A 19129-nucleotide genomic window follows, 5' to 3' on the forward strand; every position below is an offset into this window, starting at 1 on the left:
CACTCTGATCGTGTTCAGGAACGTGCGACAGCTGGAAACTTGCTGACAGGGGCGTAAAATAACATTCAACTGAGACACACCCAGCGTGAATGAAAACAGATCTATTGACGTCGGTGTTTCTTTCAGCCTGTTCATCATGGAAAATAAACGATCCCTGATAATGTGTAAAAGTGTCAGTAAAAGATATCAACGGATCAAACTCGATACAAAGAATAATCCTTTCAATAAACATTTACATTAACCTCCCAGCATCCAAGACAAGCTGTGCAATGCTTGTTCTGAAATCCCATCCCACCAGCAACAGATGGCAGAGCCTGCTACAGCCACCGCATTGTAAGAAAAGAAATCGAAGTTGCCACCGAACCCACAGCGTTTAAACTATACTGGCTTTCACCCTGGTCGGCCAGTGTAACGCTAGGCGGTAGGTATGAGGTGTGGAATAGGCGAGCTTCAATCGATGATTGGTCCTATCAGATAAGCCCCAGATACGTGCAGTGGCTGCAGTTATATGCAGCAGCCTTCGCGTGGACCGACAGTGTTGTTGATCATGTGCGTGAGTGGAGACGAGCGTCCCTGCTTGTAGAACACAGTATCACGGATTCCACATCCGGCCATTAATTGTTTCATCGATACTAATTTCTCTGACGAGGACATATGTCACAAAGTTCAGGATTGACGTTACGGTGCTAATGTTTTCTGTGAGAAGCTAATCATTGATGTCTGTTGTGAACTTTTCCAGCATGTTCGTTGGAAGCGTCACAGCAGCTCTTGAGGACCTTGACGTTGTTTTTGTCGGGGTGTCTGGCAAGTTTGTAACTTGATTATCCTGATTATCAAGGATTATCCTTTCCTCATCAGTGATGCCGTGGACATGTACGGCTTGTGACTGATACTGCTTCAGCTTAAACAGCGTAAGGATTACAATTATGGACGAGGAATTAGACATCGTTCGGGTGAGTGTGTCTGTCACTCTGTTGGTTTTCGTCATCGTTGGAAATGTGAGACTCTTGGTTTACTGTCAGCGGACTCTACCCAGCACCTTAACCCTCAAGAACGCTCTACCCGTGCTCTGCGTGTCTTCCTTTCTTGCAGGCGTCAGTGGACTGTCCGGAGTGCTTATGTCAGCATGGAAAGGTCAGTAAAACTGGTTCCTCTTTATCGATTGGCCACATGTTGAAGGGTAGCTTCGGACATGTTTGAGGTGACCAGGGTATATATCAGTTGCCTAAAGGATTGACATATATATTAGATACATAGAATTGACCATTGTATAAATGTGCCTAAAGGAATGACATGTATATTAGATTCATGGAACTGACCATTGTATAAGGGCGCCTAAAATATTGACATGTTTATCAGATTCATAGAACTGACCATTGTATAAGGGCGCCTAAAATATTGACATGTTTATTAGATTCATAGAACGGACCATTGTATAAGGGCGCCTAAAAGATTGACATGATTATCAGATTCATAGAACGGACCATTGTATAAGGGCGCCTAAAATATTGACATGTTTATTAGATTCATAGAACTGACCATTGTATAAGGGCGCCTAAAAGATTGACATGATTATCAGATTCATAGAACGGACCATTGTATAAGGGCGCCTAGAAGATTGACATGTTTATTAGATTCATAGAACGGACCATTGTATAAGGGCGCTAAAAATATTGACATGTTATTAGATTCATGGAACTGACCGTTGTATAAGGGCGCCTAAAATATTGACATGTTTATTAGATTCATAGAACTGATCATTGTATAAAGGTACCTAAAGGATTGACATATGTATCAGATTCATAACATTGACCATTGCGTAAGGGTACTTAACGTTATGGCATGTATATAAGATTTATGGAACTGGACATTGTATTCCGTTTTGCAATTAAGGTAAAACACGAAAATAGGATTAACAGAACATAAATTAATATTAAGGACATTTATATAGCGCTTAACTCCACGGACATGCTCTAAGCGCAAACATTCAAAAAGATGAGCAATTGTCAGTTATTATGAAACAGATGGGTCTTTAAGCCAAATGTGAAGGCAGTCAAGGAAGGAGCGCATCTGAGATGAATGGGGAAGAGAGTTCCATAGCATTAATAGAGAACTGACCACATGCGTTAGAGGTCTTACATGCATAACATATACATTTTGCAAGGCTGATTACTCAAAATTATAGGATATTTCGTTAGATTAGATACAAGTGTCGTAGTCATGTGTAGAAGATCCATGTAACTAAAAGCTAGCTTCATTTATAGGAATGACAAGTATTTGTGGTTGATCAACTTCTTTACTGCATAATAGCGACGAAAACCATGCTTGAAAACGGTACAAGTATCTATGTATAAACCGAAACGTCGCTATTGTACAGTAAAGAAGTTGATCATTCATAAATACTTGTCATTCCTATAACTTACAACTTTTAGAATGCCTGTCAAACAGCTCTATATATATGTCTGACACTGGCCTAGACTTGAGTTTCGCGCATATCACGGTCCAACATCAAGATTGAGTGAACGGACCACTAAGCTGGACCTTGGTCATCTAAGGCGCCATATCTGCCCCAGTTGAGCAATACCATTCATAGGACTGACCTGGAGCAGCTAGATGCATGGTGCGATATCTGTCCTAGTCGATTATAGATGTCAGAGAACTGACCACTGTGTTAGAGAACCTTAGGTTGTCACGGTAATTCAGTTACTACCGGGAGGAACGGCCAAAGATCTGAGGCCTTAAAAACCAAGAATCCCAATAAGGGCAATCGGGAATTCAAAGCAGAGCTTATAAGACCCTGGGAAATTGAATAACACAATCCTTCATCTCCAATCTCGGCGCCATAAACGACCGCTCCGCCCGAGATGAGCACTTTGCAGTCTCTAAGGGAATTAATGTTGAAACTGCCACCATGGCCCTTCATGCCCTTCCCTCCTGTTGAACTCTAGACCTATCAAAGACATTGTTTCCTTTGTTCTTTGGTGCTTGTTTTTGCAAGTCTGCCCTGGAGCGATATCTGTGTTAATCTCCCTTTCTTGTTCAACATTCAACATTAACAGTCTGCACTTTTGAAAATAATCTTTTTAACGACCACTTGAAGAAACAGACAATTGACTGGATGTTCGCTTCATTGTAATTATAAGACAGATGATGATGTGTGTGTATGTGAGTGTGTGTGGCTATGTATTTGGACGTGTACATATTGCTGTATAAATGTGGGAGACTCTTTTAATCTGTCATTCTTGCGCCTTGAGCATATCTGCTGACGTGGAACTATTCTTTTTAGTCATGGCTTTGGAAATGAATGGCTCGCTCAAAATGTAAGTAATCCACAATATTTCATCGAAGAATTCAAGCAGAGATGCAAAGACATTTATCAACAAGACTGGTATAATGAAATAACGTCATCAACCTGTGTCAACGTTTATTCAGAATATAAATATTTTATTAAAATACAGAAATTTACCTTTAAAAGATTAAATCACCAGAACTTAAGCGTACGCTTACTAAATTTAGATGTAACGCTCACAGCTTCAAAGTCCAAGCGGCACGATTTGCCAAAACTTCAAATGTAATAGATATCCAATGTCCATTCTGCAATTTATCGGAAGAAGATGAGCACCATGTATTACTTATATGCCCGAAATATTTAGAAATAAGAGAAACATATTTGCCTTATTTTTTCTACAACCAACCGTCGAGACATAAATTCTGTATGCTACTTTGCACAGAAAATATTGACTTGTTGTTTAAGGTAGCCCTTGTGTTGTACCACATACTTAGGTTGAGAGAAAAAATGTAAATTGTAAATGGGTGTTTATGGATTTATTGATGTTCCAAAACTCGCTTATTTAGAGGTTATTATTTTACACATATACTATTGGCCTCAGGGCCACTTATACGAATAAATCTGTCTGCATCTGTATCTGTATCTTAAAGGCGAATATTTATGGATGTCAGCTTCTTTGAGTTGACATCCATAGATTTTTTATGTACATCACTTCTAATGCCGTTCAAAGACTCTAAGGTATGGCAGCGGTCTTTAAATAATGGAGTCTGGACCAGACAATCCAGGGATCAACAGCCTGAACATCGATCTACGCAATTGGGATACGATGACATGTGTCAACCCAGTCAGCGAGCCTGACCACCCGATCCCGTTAGTCGCCTCTTACGACAAGCATGGGTTACTGAATACCAATATTCTAACCCGGACCTTCACGGGTTGTTCGTAAGGAAGTCAAAACAGGGTAATGGTGATTTCCTATGTATACATTACTCAGATCCCTAGTTGCTTTACCTTTGCTATAACGCAGATGCATGTATGTCCAAATTCACAAGGGATCACCCAAAGAGAGCAAAGAGGCTCAGGATTTTGGTTTTGGATCAGACCTACATGCTTTTTAGGAGGTCAATATATTTTCTACAATTGCAAGGCATATGTTAAACAAATTCAACTCAACTGCCGTTCTAGTTTTTTCGAAATATTCCAACCACCTCCAAACCCATAAATGAAAGAGCTGCTCCCATCTGCGTCTTAGCGTATGCAACATCAGATGTCATTTTCCGAAACAAATTACATGTAAGACTACGCTCTTGGATGCGATCATTCCTCAGAGATACTGCTTGAAATTTACTGTTTGATGTCACTTATTGCCTCATCTCGAATGAAGTTCTTAAAAGGCATTTAGAAGTTGGACGAACATGAATACATGACACGTTTTTATTAATAACAACATTACTTAATCTTTATACGCCGTTTCAGAGATAATTCTTGCTCCTTCATCAGGTGATTCATGTTCGTCTAACAGTAAATGCTTTAAAATAGGTGATGAAGGAGCAAGAATAGCTCTGAAACGTAAAACAATACTCACTCACTATATAATTTACTGTACTACTTAATGTAGACGATTTCAGTGGCACATCCAGGATTAGAATTCCCATTAGAACCCCCATATCCCCACAACCTCACACGCCCCTGCACCATCCATCCACCACACCAACAACTGATGATCTTTGATGATTACTACCCCGATCAATCAAACCCTGAGCATGATAGGACGTCACGACATGATACTTACAGCTCACGTCGATATATCCATTAGTTCAGAAACAAGGAATAGAGCCATGACGTCAAAAACTAACATACAGCTGTTGAAATATTTACTGTAGTCGCTAACAGACAAAAAACATCACCAAGGTCATACTGTCTCATTTTTGGATAACTAATCAACGAAATATTTGTTTGTTCTGATTTATTCTTTGTAATTATTGTTAGGTGTTCTTTCTGTATCCATCCTTGACCACTGGTCAAGGAAACAAATATATTTCCGCTGACAAGATCTATTGGAGCATGGTCAGAACAAAGATAAATATATTAAATATTGCAAGAATACACTCACCTCTATGTGATGTGTCGACAAAATGTCATCAGAAATAGTTACAAATCATTTGACTTTGGACCAAAATAGCTACAATTGTTATAGCACCATCAGGAGATTTTTTGTTAATCAGGTTGCCTTTGTGACATATTGGACTTGAACCTCTTGAACAAACTGAACGGCCATCATTTATCGGAGCAAATATGCCTCCACTCAGGCTTACGCAGGAGATGAAAGAAGGTCGGAGAATGTTAGAACATGATACAAACGTATGCCAAGACCACAATATAGACGTATCCACGACAACGGAACACATATGTATTGAGCTCTCCGTCGAACTAAACCTAAAATGCATGGGGCAGGATAACTTGTATTCTCCATACTTACTGACAAGCATACTTATATTCCAATGTTGATTCATTTAAAAAATACATAAACTAGCATCACTAGAAAAAAAAGAAGAAGAAGAAGAAGAAGAAGAAGAAGAAGAAGAAGAAGAAGAAGAAGAAGAAGAAGAAGAAGAAGAAGAAGAAGAAGAAGAAGCAGCGACGGACGACCGACCAGATGAGCGGAGGAGAGATCAACGATGCTTATCAGAACATGAACGATTTATTTAACGATAGACAACTTCTTTGTTGGAACGGATGCGACGTTTCGGTGTAGATGCTAACACCGTCATCAAGCAAGTCCGTCATCGGTGTATATGCTGACACCGTCATCAAGCAAGTCCGTCATCGGTGTAGATGCTAACACCGTCATCAAGCAAGTCCGTCATCGGTGTAGATGCTGACACCGTTATCACGCAAGTCATCTGCTTGATAGCGGTGTTAGCATCTACACCGAAACGTCGCATCCACTGCAATAAAGAAATCGTTCCTTATCACCGGCTTCTAAATGCCACTCAAAGAAGAGGCTTATCAGAGCTATGTTCCATCTTCGTTATATGATATTGCCTCCCAGTGACTGAGTCAGAACGGTTTTACTCCAGTTCTGGCAATATGTTCATCATATGGTCACCAGAAATGAACTCCACACATTGTATCCATGTGGGTAGTGGAACCCGTGTCTTCGACTTAACTACCAACGTTCCATACCTACCCTTTCTTACATTCCGCAGTTCGCAAATAATTATAACACGGAAACAATACAACATATTCCTGTTTCTGTAAAAAGAATCACTAGGTGGTTTAATTTGGTCTTCTTTCGATTTCCTACCAATCAATCAAATACATGTATATTCAGAGCTGAGCACAATGAGGAGGTGCTGCTCTTTCTTGACTAATAGGACCCTTGAAGGTCCGGGTTAGAATTGATCTTCAGTAACCCGTGCTTGTCGTAAGAGACGACTAACGGGATCGAATGGTCAGGCTCGCTGACTTGGTTGACACATATAATCGGTTCAACTGTGCAGATCGATGCTCATGATGTTGATCACTGGATTATCTGGTCCAGACTCGATTATTTACAGACCGCCGCCATAAAGCTGGAATATTGCTGAGTGCGGCGTAAAACTAAACTCACTCACTCACTTTTGACAAATAGACAACATACGACGTAGATCCCTGTTCGTCATGACGGAATTTCGTAACGGAAAGTGAACGGGAAATAAGAACCTGAAGCCTTTTCGCGTGATTTTACTATGACAAGACCAGGTGTATACAAGACGGAGAGTGTGACCTGCCTTATAGGAAGAAATCCGCCTAAAATCAAAATCTCTCCTATGTTTAGAACAATTTCACATTTCCTCTTCCTAATATAGAATGTTGATGGGTTCCCGACGTCACCGACGTGGTATCGATCAGGGTTTTATACATTTAGTGGTCGATTGATTTGTGTACATTGTCACAAAAACAATGAACATTCCGGTATGTAAAGGTTTTCTATCAACATGCGTGTGATGAGTGAAAAGTACATCATCGACTCACCGCCCCGTGTTCATTAAAAGCAGTCCATTAATAACACCAATACCTTTCGATTTGGTCAATACAGCTGGCATGAAAGGATCCCAAACTCGCTGAATGAACTACATTAGCTGACAGGAAGCTGACCAGCGCTACACCATCATCCGTGTTAAGAAGCAGAGGAAGTAAGCATGTCTATATGCTTGGACTTCAATACATTTCCTTACACCAGAGAGTATTGCAAATGCGACCCATCTAAACACTACGCAGTGTTGAACAATGGCAGAACAGGCACAAAGGAAGTCGAGAATAGCGTATATGAAGGGTTTGTCCAGAATACAAATGAGGATTTATGAACTTTCAGAAATCTACAGTCCTTGTTAATGAATATGGAAAGGCTGTGTGAGGATTACCGTTACCATGTTGTTTTACGCCGTACAACAATACGCTAGAGCCTCCGGTCGTGACAATTCAGTGGTTACTGACATGTACACGTTGCCACCCTTACGATTTTAGCACCCGTGAAGATGCTTGCTTGTCGTAAGAGGCGACTAACGGAATCCGGTGGTCAGGCTCGCGGACTTGGTTGAAACATGTCATCGTATCCCAGTTGCGTAGATCGATGCTCATGCTATTGATCACTGGATTGTCTGGTCCAGATTACATGATCAGATCATTTCCAAACGTCGCTGGATCATCCTTTCTGAACATTTGCCGGTTACAAATCTTAAATATTTTAAAATATACTCGTGAATTCCTTCCTTTAATTTATTCATTGTTTTTGTTCCTTTTGTTGAATGGTCACTCAGCAAAATCCCATCTTTATGAAAGGCAATCCAGTATTTGACCTCACAGACACCCTAGACATCAATCTACGGTATTGAAATACGACGTCATTCAGTGACACTAGCCAAGTCGGCGAGCTAAACCACTCGATCGCACTAGTCACCACTTATAATAAGCATGGACTGCTGAAGAACAATTTGACTTCTATTTTACCGACATACAACCAAATCTGTAGCAGCAGTCTCTTCACAATAGCTTTTACATAAGTATTCCAGATGGAAACATGAACCAATACGGGGTTTTTTAAAAACAAAAACAAAACACACACAACCCAATAGTCTTCCGATCGTTATTCCGGCAATATCATGGTTAAATATTTCTAAGTTGCACAGCTGCGGTGATGTGCAGTAAGTCAAAACATTTCCCCAAACCAGCTACTTCTGACAGCTTCATGAGGCTAACATAAAACACAGCTCAATGATTTATTGCGGAAGTACGACTGACAGTATGGTTCACCCGCTTTTAGCAATATTCCAACAATATCAAGGCGAGGGACGCCAGAATTGGTCTTCACACATTGAACCCATGTGTGGAATCGAACCCGGATCTTCTGCGTGACGAGCGAACGCTTTAACTATTAAGCTATACCACTGACCCCATAGGCCATAGAAGTGCCATACAGAATTTTCAGAAATGACACAAAGAAACTAACAGCTAACATGGTAGTCAGGCACTGTCGTCACAGAGCCAGACAAGCGTCTCCCGTTTAGTTCCATCTTCACACATCGTCCACTTGGGACCAATCCTAACGCGATAGCTCTCAGGGGTATAAGTAATATAATGCAATGAAACTATCTAATCTCTGAGGTAGCCCCAGCGGTAGACAGTTGAATCACTCACCCTACTTACAAATGTCAAATGGGCCTTGGGGACAGATATCCCTGTCGTTTAAGGGACTGACCATTTCATCGTATGGATGGGGGTGATTTTGTCTGGGAGGCACGCTATATTTTCCCGCTACCGATGGAAAACAAGAATAGTTTATAGTTTTAACATAACTACAAACCAATACAGTGTTGCTTCATTTTTTTATTTTATTTGTTTATCTTTAGTGGGGGTGGGGTTTGCAGCAATGTAATTAATTTGTGTTACAAAGGATTTTTTTTCAATAATTAGTGTCAAGCGGTGTTTCTGGAACAATTAAATAACTGGCATAGTGTTTGCTAATTAAAAACGTGCACGTGTGTGTCATATCGACAATTCAATTGAAACGAAGTCAACAGATAGTCGTGAAACTTATTCCTAAGCCTCTCTACAGTAAGGCTTAGAGAAATTCACCCACGCCCCAACACAAGATATGGTCGTCACGATATTGCTGAGATATTGCCGATGTGACGTTAAATATTAACTCACTCATTCCACAAGATATGGATCTCGGTAAAGTTATTTCAGGGGGACGACATTTTGTTCTAGATCTCCAGGGTGATTATCTGCATCCTTGGGCCTGTTGGGAGAAGCTCTTGAGACAAAGGGTTTGGAAATGTCATCGTGGCTCTATAGGTGTGTATTCATAGCTACAGACAAAGAAATGTAGAGTTGACGATCAATGTGAAATGCAAAGAGGAGTGGGCGGTTACTCTTCAGGCACATCTGATAACAGATACTTTGGACGGAAACGCCAGGCACCTTCAGTTATATAGCCTGAAATAATTAGAAAGTAAATGGATTTGCCACAACAAAGAAGCTTGCAGGAAACGAAACAGTGTATAAGATATGTCTTATCATGGATCGTATTGAGGCCAATTATATATAATTGTCCATCAGCAAGAACAAACGAAGTGTCAGTTTCCAATTTCCAGCCATCCCCAGTTTGGAGTAGGTCGATAGATTGGTTTGTTTTTATTCTTTGGAAAGCGGTGACTTGATGCAGGAACAGGAAGTAAGCCTGATTTTAAATGAAGACAGTGACTGGTGTATCCATGAAGGCTTGGCCCTCATTTTATTAGTCAAGGGAATGCCTGGTCCAGACACGAATTCTGGCAGACCGCCATCATAAAGCTTGACAATTTCTGAGTGCTTGGTTTAACATCAAGAAACAAGCAAATATAAGGGAGCGCAACGCATTTTCACTTGTATAAGATACCGGGATTTGCTCTGAATCAGATGTAAGGGAGCGCAGCACATTTTCACTTGTATAAGATACTGGGGTTTGCTCTAAACAGATATAAGGGAGCGCAACACGTGCACATTTTAAATTATATTAGATATCGGGATTGTATTATAAGCAAATATAAGGGAGCGCAACACATTTTCACTTGTATAAGATACTGGGGTTTGCTTTAAACAGATATAAGGGAGCGCAACACATTTTCACTTGTATAAGATACTGGGGTTTGCTCTAAACAGATATAAGGGAGCGCAACACGTGCACATTTTAAATTATATTAGATATCGGGATTGTATTATAAGCAAATATAAGGGAGCGCAACACATTTTCACTTGTATAAGATACTGGGGTTTGCTCTAAACAGATATAAGGGAGCGCAACACATTTTCACTTGTATAAGATACTGGGGTTTGCTCTAAACAGATATAAGGGAGCGCAACACGTGCACATTTTAAATTGTATTAGATATCGGGATTGTATTATAAGCAAATATAAGGGAGCGCAACACATTTTCACTTGTATAAGATACTGGGTTTGTGCCATAAGCTACGAAATAACCGATATCAGTCGGGGAGACACAAACATATTTCTTTTGTCTAAGAACGAAAGAGCGACGTGTGACGTTCGTCTTATTGTATTAAATACCTTATATACCCTATTATATCATTGATGAGGTATTACTTCCCTAAATTCCTGACAGCAACAACGAGGACGTACGTTCAGCTGTTTGAGGCTGCCCGGAGACTGATGCCCCTGGGGAATATCATGATGCTATGATCCTATTATGAAGTGGAAGAAACGTTAACGTTCTGAACTTTCCGTTAAAACTGTGGACGGCGTCGTTAATATCCACTGACGTGTAATACAGACGTGACGTTGTGAACGTTCCCGAGACAGCGATGTTTTGGAAACGTTTATACCAGAAATTACCTATTTATGTCAGCCCTGAGACCGGCCATTAAGTGCACGTTGCAGCCATTGCATCGAGAAAGTGTCGCTGGAGCGGATATTACAGCTCTGAGCGAGTGAAACGTTGAGATAAATTGAGGATTATATGGAGGTGCTTGCATCAACAAATTGTGTTTTGCTCCCTTTCTAAGTTGATGTTTCTCCTGGCAAATTCTCAGTTAAACTGATTTGTCGAACGCTTTATTCCAGTTCATTGAACCTGATGACGACCTGTTAGAGTGGACAGATCCCCCCAGGACCCGAAGGTGTAGGAAAAACGATTGTTGGTGGGTGTGGTACGAACATGCAGAGAATGAAAATCGGGAATTCAGTGTGTGTGTGTGTGCGTGCGTGCGTGCGTGCGTGCGTGCGTGCGTGTGTGTGTGAGTTTAGTTTTACGCCGCACTCAGCAATAGTCTGTAAATAATCGAGTCTGGACCAGATAATTGAGTTGGACCAGATATTCCAGTGATCAATAACATGAGCATCATCTACCCAATTGGAATACCATGACATGTGTGAAGTCAGGGAGCCTGACCACCCGATCCCGTTAGTCCCTGGTCCCTGAAGACCATTTCTAATCCGGATGTTCACGACTCCAGGACCACCTAGTAAAAATACATTCGACTGATCGCCCGTGTGAAGTGAACACTTAACATCACTTATTTTGCTATATTTTTTACTTTTTACACTCGTTTCTATCAGTTAGTAATAAAGGAAGGCATGCCGTGTTCTTGGTCTTGCTTATAACTACGGTTACAACGAACGAAAATTAGATGTCCCACTGAGTTCGTTATAACCGTACTTTACTATCGTAATCGATTTGTTGCAGATAGTCACGTAAGGTAACAGCATGTATTAGGGTCACGATAACTCGAACACTTCAATGAATCGAATGCTTTTCGAGAGCATATATGATATTGATATTACGAGAGGTTTAACGGCCGTCTCGCCATATTTAGTTTCAGTGTTATCATAAATAACGACTGATGCATTTATGCTTGGTTGAATGTTAGTCGTTTTGGTTTTGTTGAATGAATGTTATTCATCAAAGGCTGCTATCTGTGACCTATGGTCACTGTAGATATCTGTCTCGTTTAACGTTTCTTCAAATCGACATAATATAGTTGTCTACGACCGTTGAGTCACATGCTTTGTAGAACTTTTGTAATTGTCCGACGGATCGATGCCGTTTTTCCATTACAAAACCCCACAGACATATAGATGACTATATTTGATTGTATTATCTTTCTTTCGTTTCAGTAGTCTTGAAAGAAAAACCCGTATTAAACCAGAATGAAACTCTGATAAAATCAATAATACCCAATCTTTGAAAATAATACAAAAAAATTAAAATGTCAATCTCATAAACATATTCTGCTTGTAGTATTTGCAAAATATACTGTCAGGCAAAAGAAACGTGGTAATATTGGAAATGACATTTAAATATCAATGGAGTATTTGAACCTATTTTTGTTAAAGATATACGCCACAGAAATGCAGTACCGACTTTCATCAGAGAAGATACCCACCCTCCATTGTCTCCCACGCCAGTTTTCCTGGCTTGGAGACGTCACCGAATGGTTCGGTCACTGACTGATCGCTGGTGGTTTCCTATGGTCACCCGAACTGTTTCTGTGGCCCTTGCGAATCGGTCTTGCAGGCGTTGATGGACGATATGACGGTCCTGGCGACGTGTTCTTACACGGGGTCGGCCACTACATGGACGGTCATCAGTGCTGTTAGTGGCGTTGTATCGTTCGTACGCTGCAATTGAAGTCATTAGCAATGACTCGAGTTCCAGAAGGCCCGTTGTACTTAAATACTCATGCCAATAATGGTTGTCACCCCCCTCCCCATTACAACCCCCCACACCCCCTCTCCAATAAAAACAATTGAAGGGGGTGACAACCATTATTGGCATGAGTATAATTATGTGATTGTAACGAAAGCGATGCATTTTGAATACCTGCCGTGCGTTTTATCTACTTGCCAAGTACGGACAGGTCATCAGTCTTAACACATTGTGACAGCGACAAATGATGGACTTTCGTGAATTCACCAACATACTATTGGTCTTGTTATGTGCACCTTCCAATTTGTAGAGTGTTGGAGCAGTTACATGTATAATACAGGGTATCAGCGCTGGATTAACGTGGGATGAAAAGCCATAGTGGTGTAGGTCTCTGTCACACCTCCGGAGCTCTTTAAACAACACGAGGCGCAGTGCAAAGGATGGTTAGGGCGAACAGTTACATAAACCCAGTACCTTGTAAGAACATTTATAACACGCCTTTCCAGGCTTCATATCCTGCTCAAAGCGCACAAGCGCATAATCTGAATATTATAACCTCGGATCTCCCCAAGCTGCCAATGAGGCGCAAGAAGGTTAGTACTTCTTTGAGTGGCATACATGCTTGAAAACGATACAAGAATCTGTATCGAAACGTCGCATCATCCGAATAAAGAAGTTGTTCATCCATGAAGTTTTGTTCCTTATCAGAAGGTTAATAGTCAAAGTCATGTATAATGTCATCATCGTTTCCTTCACGTCGACCAGAGGAACAATCTATAGTTCCTGTAATAAATTAAAACAACAACAATTCCAGTAATTGTGAGGTTTGGCGTGTAGCGTTCAAATTATACACGTAGTCATTACAAATGGCAACCATTATCTTAAACTTTAAGAGTGAAATATTTCAGAATTATTCTATTTCTTTGACGATTGCGTGCGGTTATTTGAGAAAAAGACAAATATCACAAGTATTCTTCATTATTCTTCATTATTTTAAGAAATCACATTTGAACAAATTCGGATTTTGCCCTATGATAAAGGGAAAATGTCAAGTTATCTAAATTTCCACGTGTGATGTGTATCACATTTCAAGGGTAGGCGATAATTAAATATTCGACATATGGTTATTCGACGGCGATGTGTTTCATACAGGTATCACAATACTGAATTGGACTTTGGTTTTTCGGCGATTGTTACAAAGTAGCAAATTTTGGTAGCGTTTGTACTTTTTTTGGTCAAGTTTCAAATGTATACATTCTTTTGAGGCTGTTAACAATTGTTAACTTGAACGCGTGTTTTGTCGGCGACGTTATGTAACATCTATAATACTCCTGCAATATCCCGACATTATGTTTTCAACCCAGACACCGTACTGCACATGCGTATCCACGTGATTCCTGATAAATCTACAAGAAGTACTGTACCATTTTATGTCATTTTCTGGCAGTGGGGTAGCCTAGTGGTTAAAGAGTTAGATCATCACGCCGAAAACCCGGGTTCACTTCCCCACATGGGTATAATGTGTAAAGCCCATTTCTGGTGTCCCCCGCCGTGATATTGCTGGATTATTAATAAAAGCGGCGTAAAACTAAACTCACTCACTCACTCATTTATTTTATTTTCATTCACCAACCACCATCAGTGACATAAGGCCGACAGCATTGAAGACGTGAAGTAGTATCACATAATGGCATTGTCACTTTCTTGTAATAAAACATATTTAATCGGTTTTAGTTCCGCATGGGTGAGTGAGTGGTGTTAAACAAAGGTTCCAACAATGGTACATGGAGATTACTGCACACGTGTCTGTTAGATACCATTCATCTTACGAGTTGTTTCAAAACCTGTCTTCAGAAATATTCAAGCTGTAAAGACATTTAGAAGCTGGACTCAGTGGGACCTTTTCCCTTGGCATGTAACATGTTTTTAGTGTTCTGTCTGAAGTGGAAGTGACGTCTATTTTGGATATTCTGGTGAACAGCCTGCTGATATGGTGACTGGATGGACGTTGGTATTGGATGCCGACGAGGACTGGTTTGGACTTGGGATCAGGGTCTTTTTGCTTAATGGCTAGGGTTTTGCGTATGGTTTTGGTATGACGGTAGTCTGTAAATAATAGAGTCTGTACCACACAAGCCAGTGATTGCCGCCATGAGCATCGGATGGGATACGATGACATGTATCAACCGAACCTGACCACCCGATTCTGACCACCCGATTCTGACCATCCGCACGCGGTTGCTAAAGATCAATCCTAACCTGAAATCTTCGCGGTTTTAAAAACGTATCTGGATACGATGGCGCATTACTACACTACACAAACAGTCATTTATGACGTCATCTGTCCTACTCCTCACTGTCCATTCTTGGAGTGACCCTCCACACTTACATTTCCGGCACTACGTGGATCAAGACAAAGCTGACAATAAAAACTAGAGTAGACCCAAGAACGATTATTTATACTAAAAACACGTAAACTTTCACCGAAATGAGAGAGATCGCCACAAAGCACGACTGACAAATCAATAAATCATAATCAGGAAAGTAGTTCTTCAAAGTATGACCTTAGGTAATGACAATGGGAAAGCCAATCGCGGATGAAATAGGATTTCACACAAACGTTTAACACAGGAATCTCACATTGGTTTCTCACCCACTTGCATAAGAGTGAGTGAGTGAGTGAGTTTATTTTACATCGCACTCAGCAATATTCCAGCTACATGGCGGCAGTCTGGACCAGACAATCCAGTTGTCGACAGCATGAGTATCGATCTATACGATTGGAATACGATGAAATGTGTCAACCAAGTCAGCGAGCCTTACCACCCGACCCCGTTAGTCGCCTCTTACGACAAGCACGGGTTACTGAAGATCAATTCTAACCCGGATCTTCATTATTCAGGTTAAACAGTATTCCAGTCAGGGGCGGTGGGGTAGCCTAGTGGTTAAAGCGTTGGCTCGTCACGCCGAAGACCCGGGTTCGAATCCCCACATGGGTACAATGTGTGAAGCCCATTTCTGGTGTCCCCCGCCGTGACGTTGCTGGAATATTGCTAAAAGCGGCGTAAAACCAAACTCAGTCAATCAGTCCAGTACCTGATGTAAGTAACCGAGTGAGGACCAGACATCTATTGTTTGATATTGTGCACCACTATCTCAGCAGGCGGGATACGATGACTCCCGATCCTCTTACGACCAGCTGCGGTCTAAATCTAACTTGAAGTCCCCATACTACAGTGATGGCTGTACAACGTCTTGCTCAAAGAAACTCGGATCTTCACGGGTCACTCATGAAGAGGAAATTATTAGACGACGTACTGTCAATAATCGAGGCTTTATCAGACAAACATTTGTTTGAGTTTGGTGTAGGTTTCTACAAAGTAATTTTAATTTTATTTTCGGAGAATGTTTAATCTAAATGTAATATCAGAAAATACAATTTGGGATCATCAGCCTGAATATGTTTATTTCTGATGCAAGTTTACATCATCGACGTATCGATTATTTGGACACTGAAATGAGTCTACAAAGAAATGCTGTCCTGAAAACAGTAGAAGAAACGGAACACAAATCCGTGCATTTGATTTCCTGTCCTTTTGCAGTATTACTTCCTGAGATAAAATTCAAAATGATCTGTCGCTTCTTTCTTGTATAATCAGTCAAATATTCTTATGCAGTTGAACAAATATTTATTCAGTCTTCACAAACATTGTGACCAATCTGGTTCGCACATCCGGTGATTGTTTTTACAAAGAGAACGACTCACTTTTATGTGGCTTCTGTTGGACTGAACGACAATCCGCTTTTCCCTGGATTATAACTAATTAATGCTTCTTATGCCCCATGAGATTACAGAATGTGAGAAGCACAATGAAAAACGATTATACAACGCCGCATGATGAATTACGACCACGCCGATAGTTGGCAATTAGTTAACATTACCCTGGTACGAATAGGGGACGTATCTTGCGAAGTGAATTACGATCACGCCGATACGACTAGTTGGCAATGCGTTAACATTACCCTGGCGAATAAGGGACGTATCTTGTGAAGTGAATTACGATCACGCCGATACGACAAGTTGGCAATGCATTAACACTGCCCTAGTACGAATAGGGGACGTATCTTGTGAAGTGAATTACGATCACGCCGATACGACTAGTTGGCAATGCGTTAACATTACCTTTGTACGAATAGGGGACGTAGTGAATTACGTTCACGCCTGTGCGACAAGGAAACTGGCCTTAGCAAAGTAAATTACGATTACGCCGGTATGACTTGGGAACATATCCGGCACAGTGAATTACGATCACGCCTGTACGACAAGGAAACTGGCCTTAGCAAAGTGAATTACGATCACGCCGATACGACAAGTTGGCAATGCTTTAACATTACCCTGGTACGAATAGGGGACGTATCTTGTGAAATGAATTACAATCACGCCGATACGACTAGTTGGCAATGAATTAACTTTACCCTGGTACGAATAGGGGACGTATCTTGTGAAGTGAATTACGATCACGCCGATACGTCTAGTTGGCAATGAATTAACTTTACCCTGGCACGAATAGGGAAGTTTCTTGCGAAGTGAATTACGATCACGCCAATACGTCTAGTTGGCAATGAATTAACTTTACCCTGGTACGAATAGGGGACGTATCTTGTGAAGTGAATTACGATCACGACGATACGACTAGTTGGCAATGAATTAACTTTACCCTGGTACGAATAGGGGACGTATCTTGCGAAGTGAATTACGATCACGCCGATACGACTAGTTGGCAATGAATTAACTTTACCCTGGTACGAATAGGGGACGTATCTTGTGAAGTGAATTACAATCACGCCGATACGACTAGTTGGCAATGAATTAACTTTACCCTGGTACGAATAGGGGACGTATCTTGTGAAGTGAATTACGATCACGACGATACGACAAGTTGGCAATGCATTAACATTACCCTGGTACGAATAGGGGACGTAGTGAATTACGATCACGCCTGTGCGACAAGGAAACTGGCCTTAGCAAAGTAAATTACGATTACGCCGGTATGACTTGGGAACAGATCACGCCTGTACGACATAGAGCAAAGTAATTACGATCACGCCGGTACGACATGGAAACTGGCCTTAGCAAAGTGAATTACGATTACGCCAGTACAACATGGAGACAGACCTCTGAACAGGTAATTACGATCACGCCGGTACGAGTAGATGACGCACTAAGTAATCGTAGTTATGTAGCAGTGAATTACAATCACGCCTGTACGATCTGGAGACACACCTCTGCGCAGTGAATTGCAATCACGCCTGTACGATCTGGAGACACACCTCTGCGCAGTGAATTACGATCACGCCAGTACGCGTAGACGACGCACCTCTTCTCTGTGAATTTACGTATTACGACAAGTAAACGCACTTTCGCACAATGAATGACAATCACGCCTCCTTTTTCAGTAAACAGCTGATCAAGACATGGTTATATTTCGCTTCAAACCTTCAATATAACCTTAAAAGAAAACGGAGTTAGTTATTTCCATTTTTATTTTACCTTCACGTGTGTTCTTAGATAACATCCATTGTAGAGAACAAATGCATTCAATTTGAAACAACTGACATTCTGAATTAAACGCAACGATGAAGTTCCAAGATTAAGATTGCATGCGAGACTTAGCATTCGGGAAGTCATCGATCAATTACAAGGTAGACCTATCACCATGAAACAGGGTGTCTAAATACTGTGTTAAAAAGGTGTGACAAATCTGTGTCATCTGTACTTTGTTATAAAACATCAACAATACCGGTAGATGATTGGTGCGGTGAAATGTACCACAGGAAATAACACCCTTGGGTTTCTCGCTAACACTATTATTGCCTTTAATGCCTCGAGGATTCGCAATTCCTCTGATAAAACAATATTTTCATTTCGCCTTATGGCCCTTGCATGAAAAATACATGATTAATTGCTTTTCGTGTAATCTGATCTTGAAATAGAAAAACAATGCTTATTAATTTAACATGATGAAAAATAAGTTGCGAAGTTGGTTAATACGGAGTTGTTTACGAAGACAAATGTCTCCCTTGAGGAATCTAATTTGTTTTATTTTCAAGGAAGATAAATATTTCTGGAATTGCTCAAAGGAGGAAACAA

The 19129-nt window shown here is 40.8% G+C and overlaps 1 protein-coding gene across 1 annotated transcript in view; it reads left to right on the forward strand.

The window, feature by feature from the left end:
- Nucleotides 1–495: 495 nt before the first annotated feature.
- LOC124280736 overlaps nucleotides 496–19129 on the forward strand; it is a 61512-nt gene continuing 42878 nt past the window's right edge. The window contains exon 1 of the mRNA XM_046716722.1: nucleotides 496–1134. Coding sequence (XP_046572678.1) covers nucleotides 927–1134 — 208 coding nt within the window. The 5' untranslated portion in view covers nucleotides 496–926. The remainder of the gene's footprint in view (nucleotides 1135–19129) is intronic.

Source organism: Haliotis rubra, unplaced genomic scaffold (assembly GCF_003918875.1).
Source record: "Haliotis rubra isolate DU_JTF1 unplaced genomic scaffold, ASM391887v1 Scf272, whole genome shotgun sequence".
NCBI classification, from domain to species: Eukaryota; Metazoa; Mollusca; class Gastropoda; order Lepetellida; family Haliotidae; genus Haliotis; species Haliotis rubra.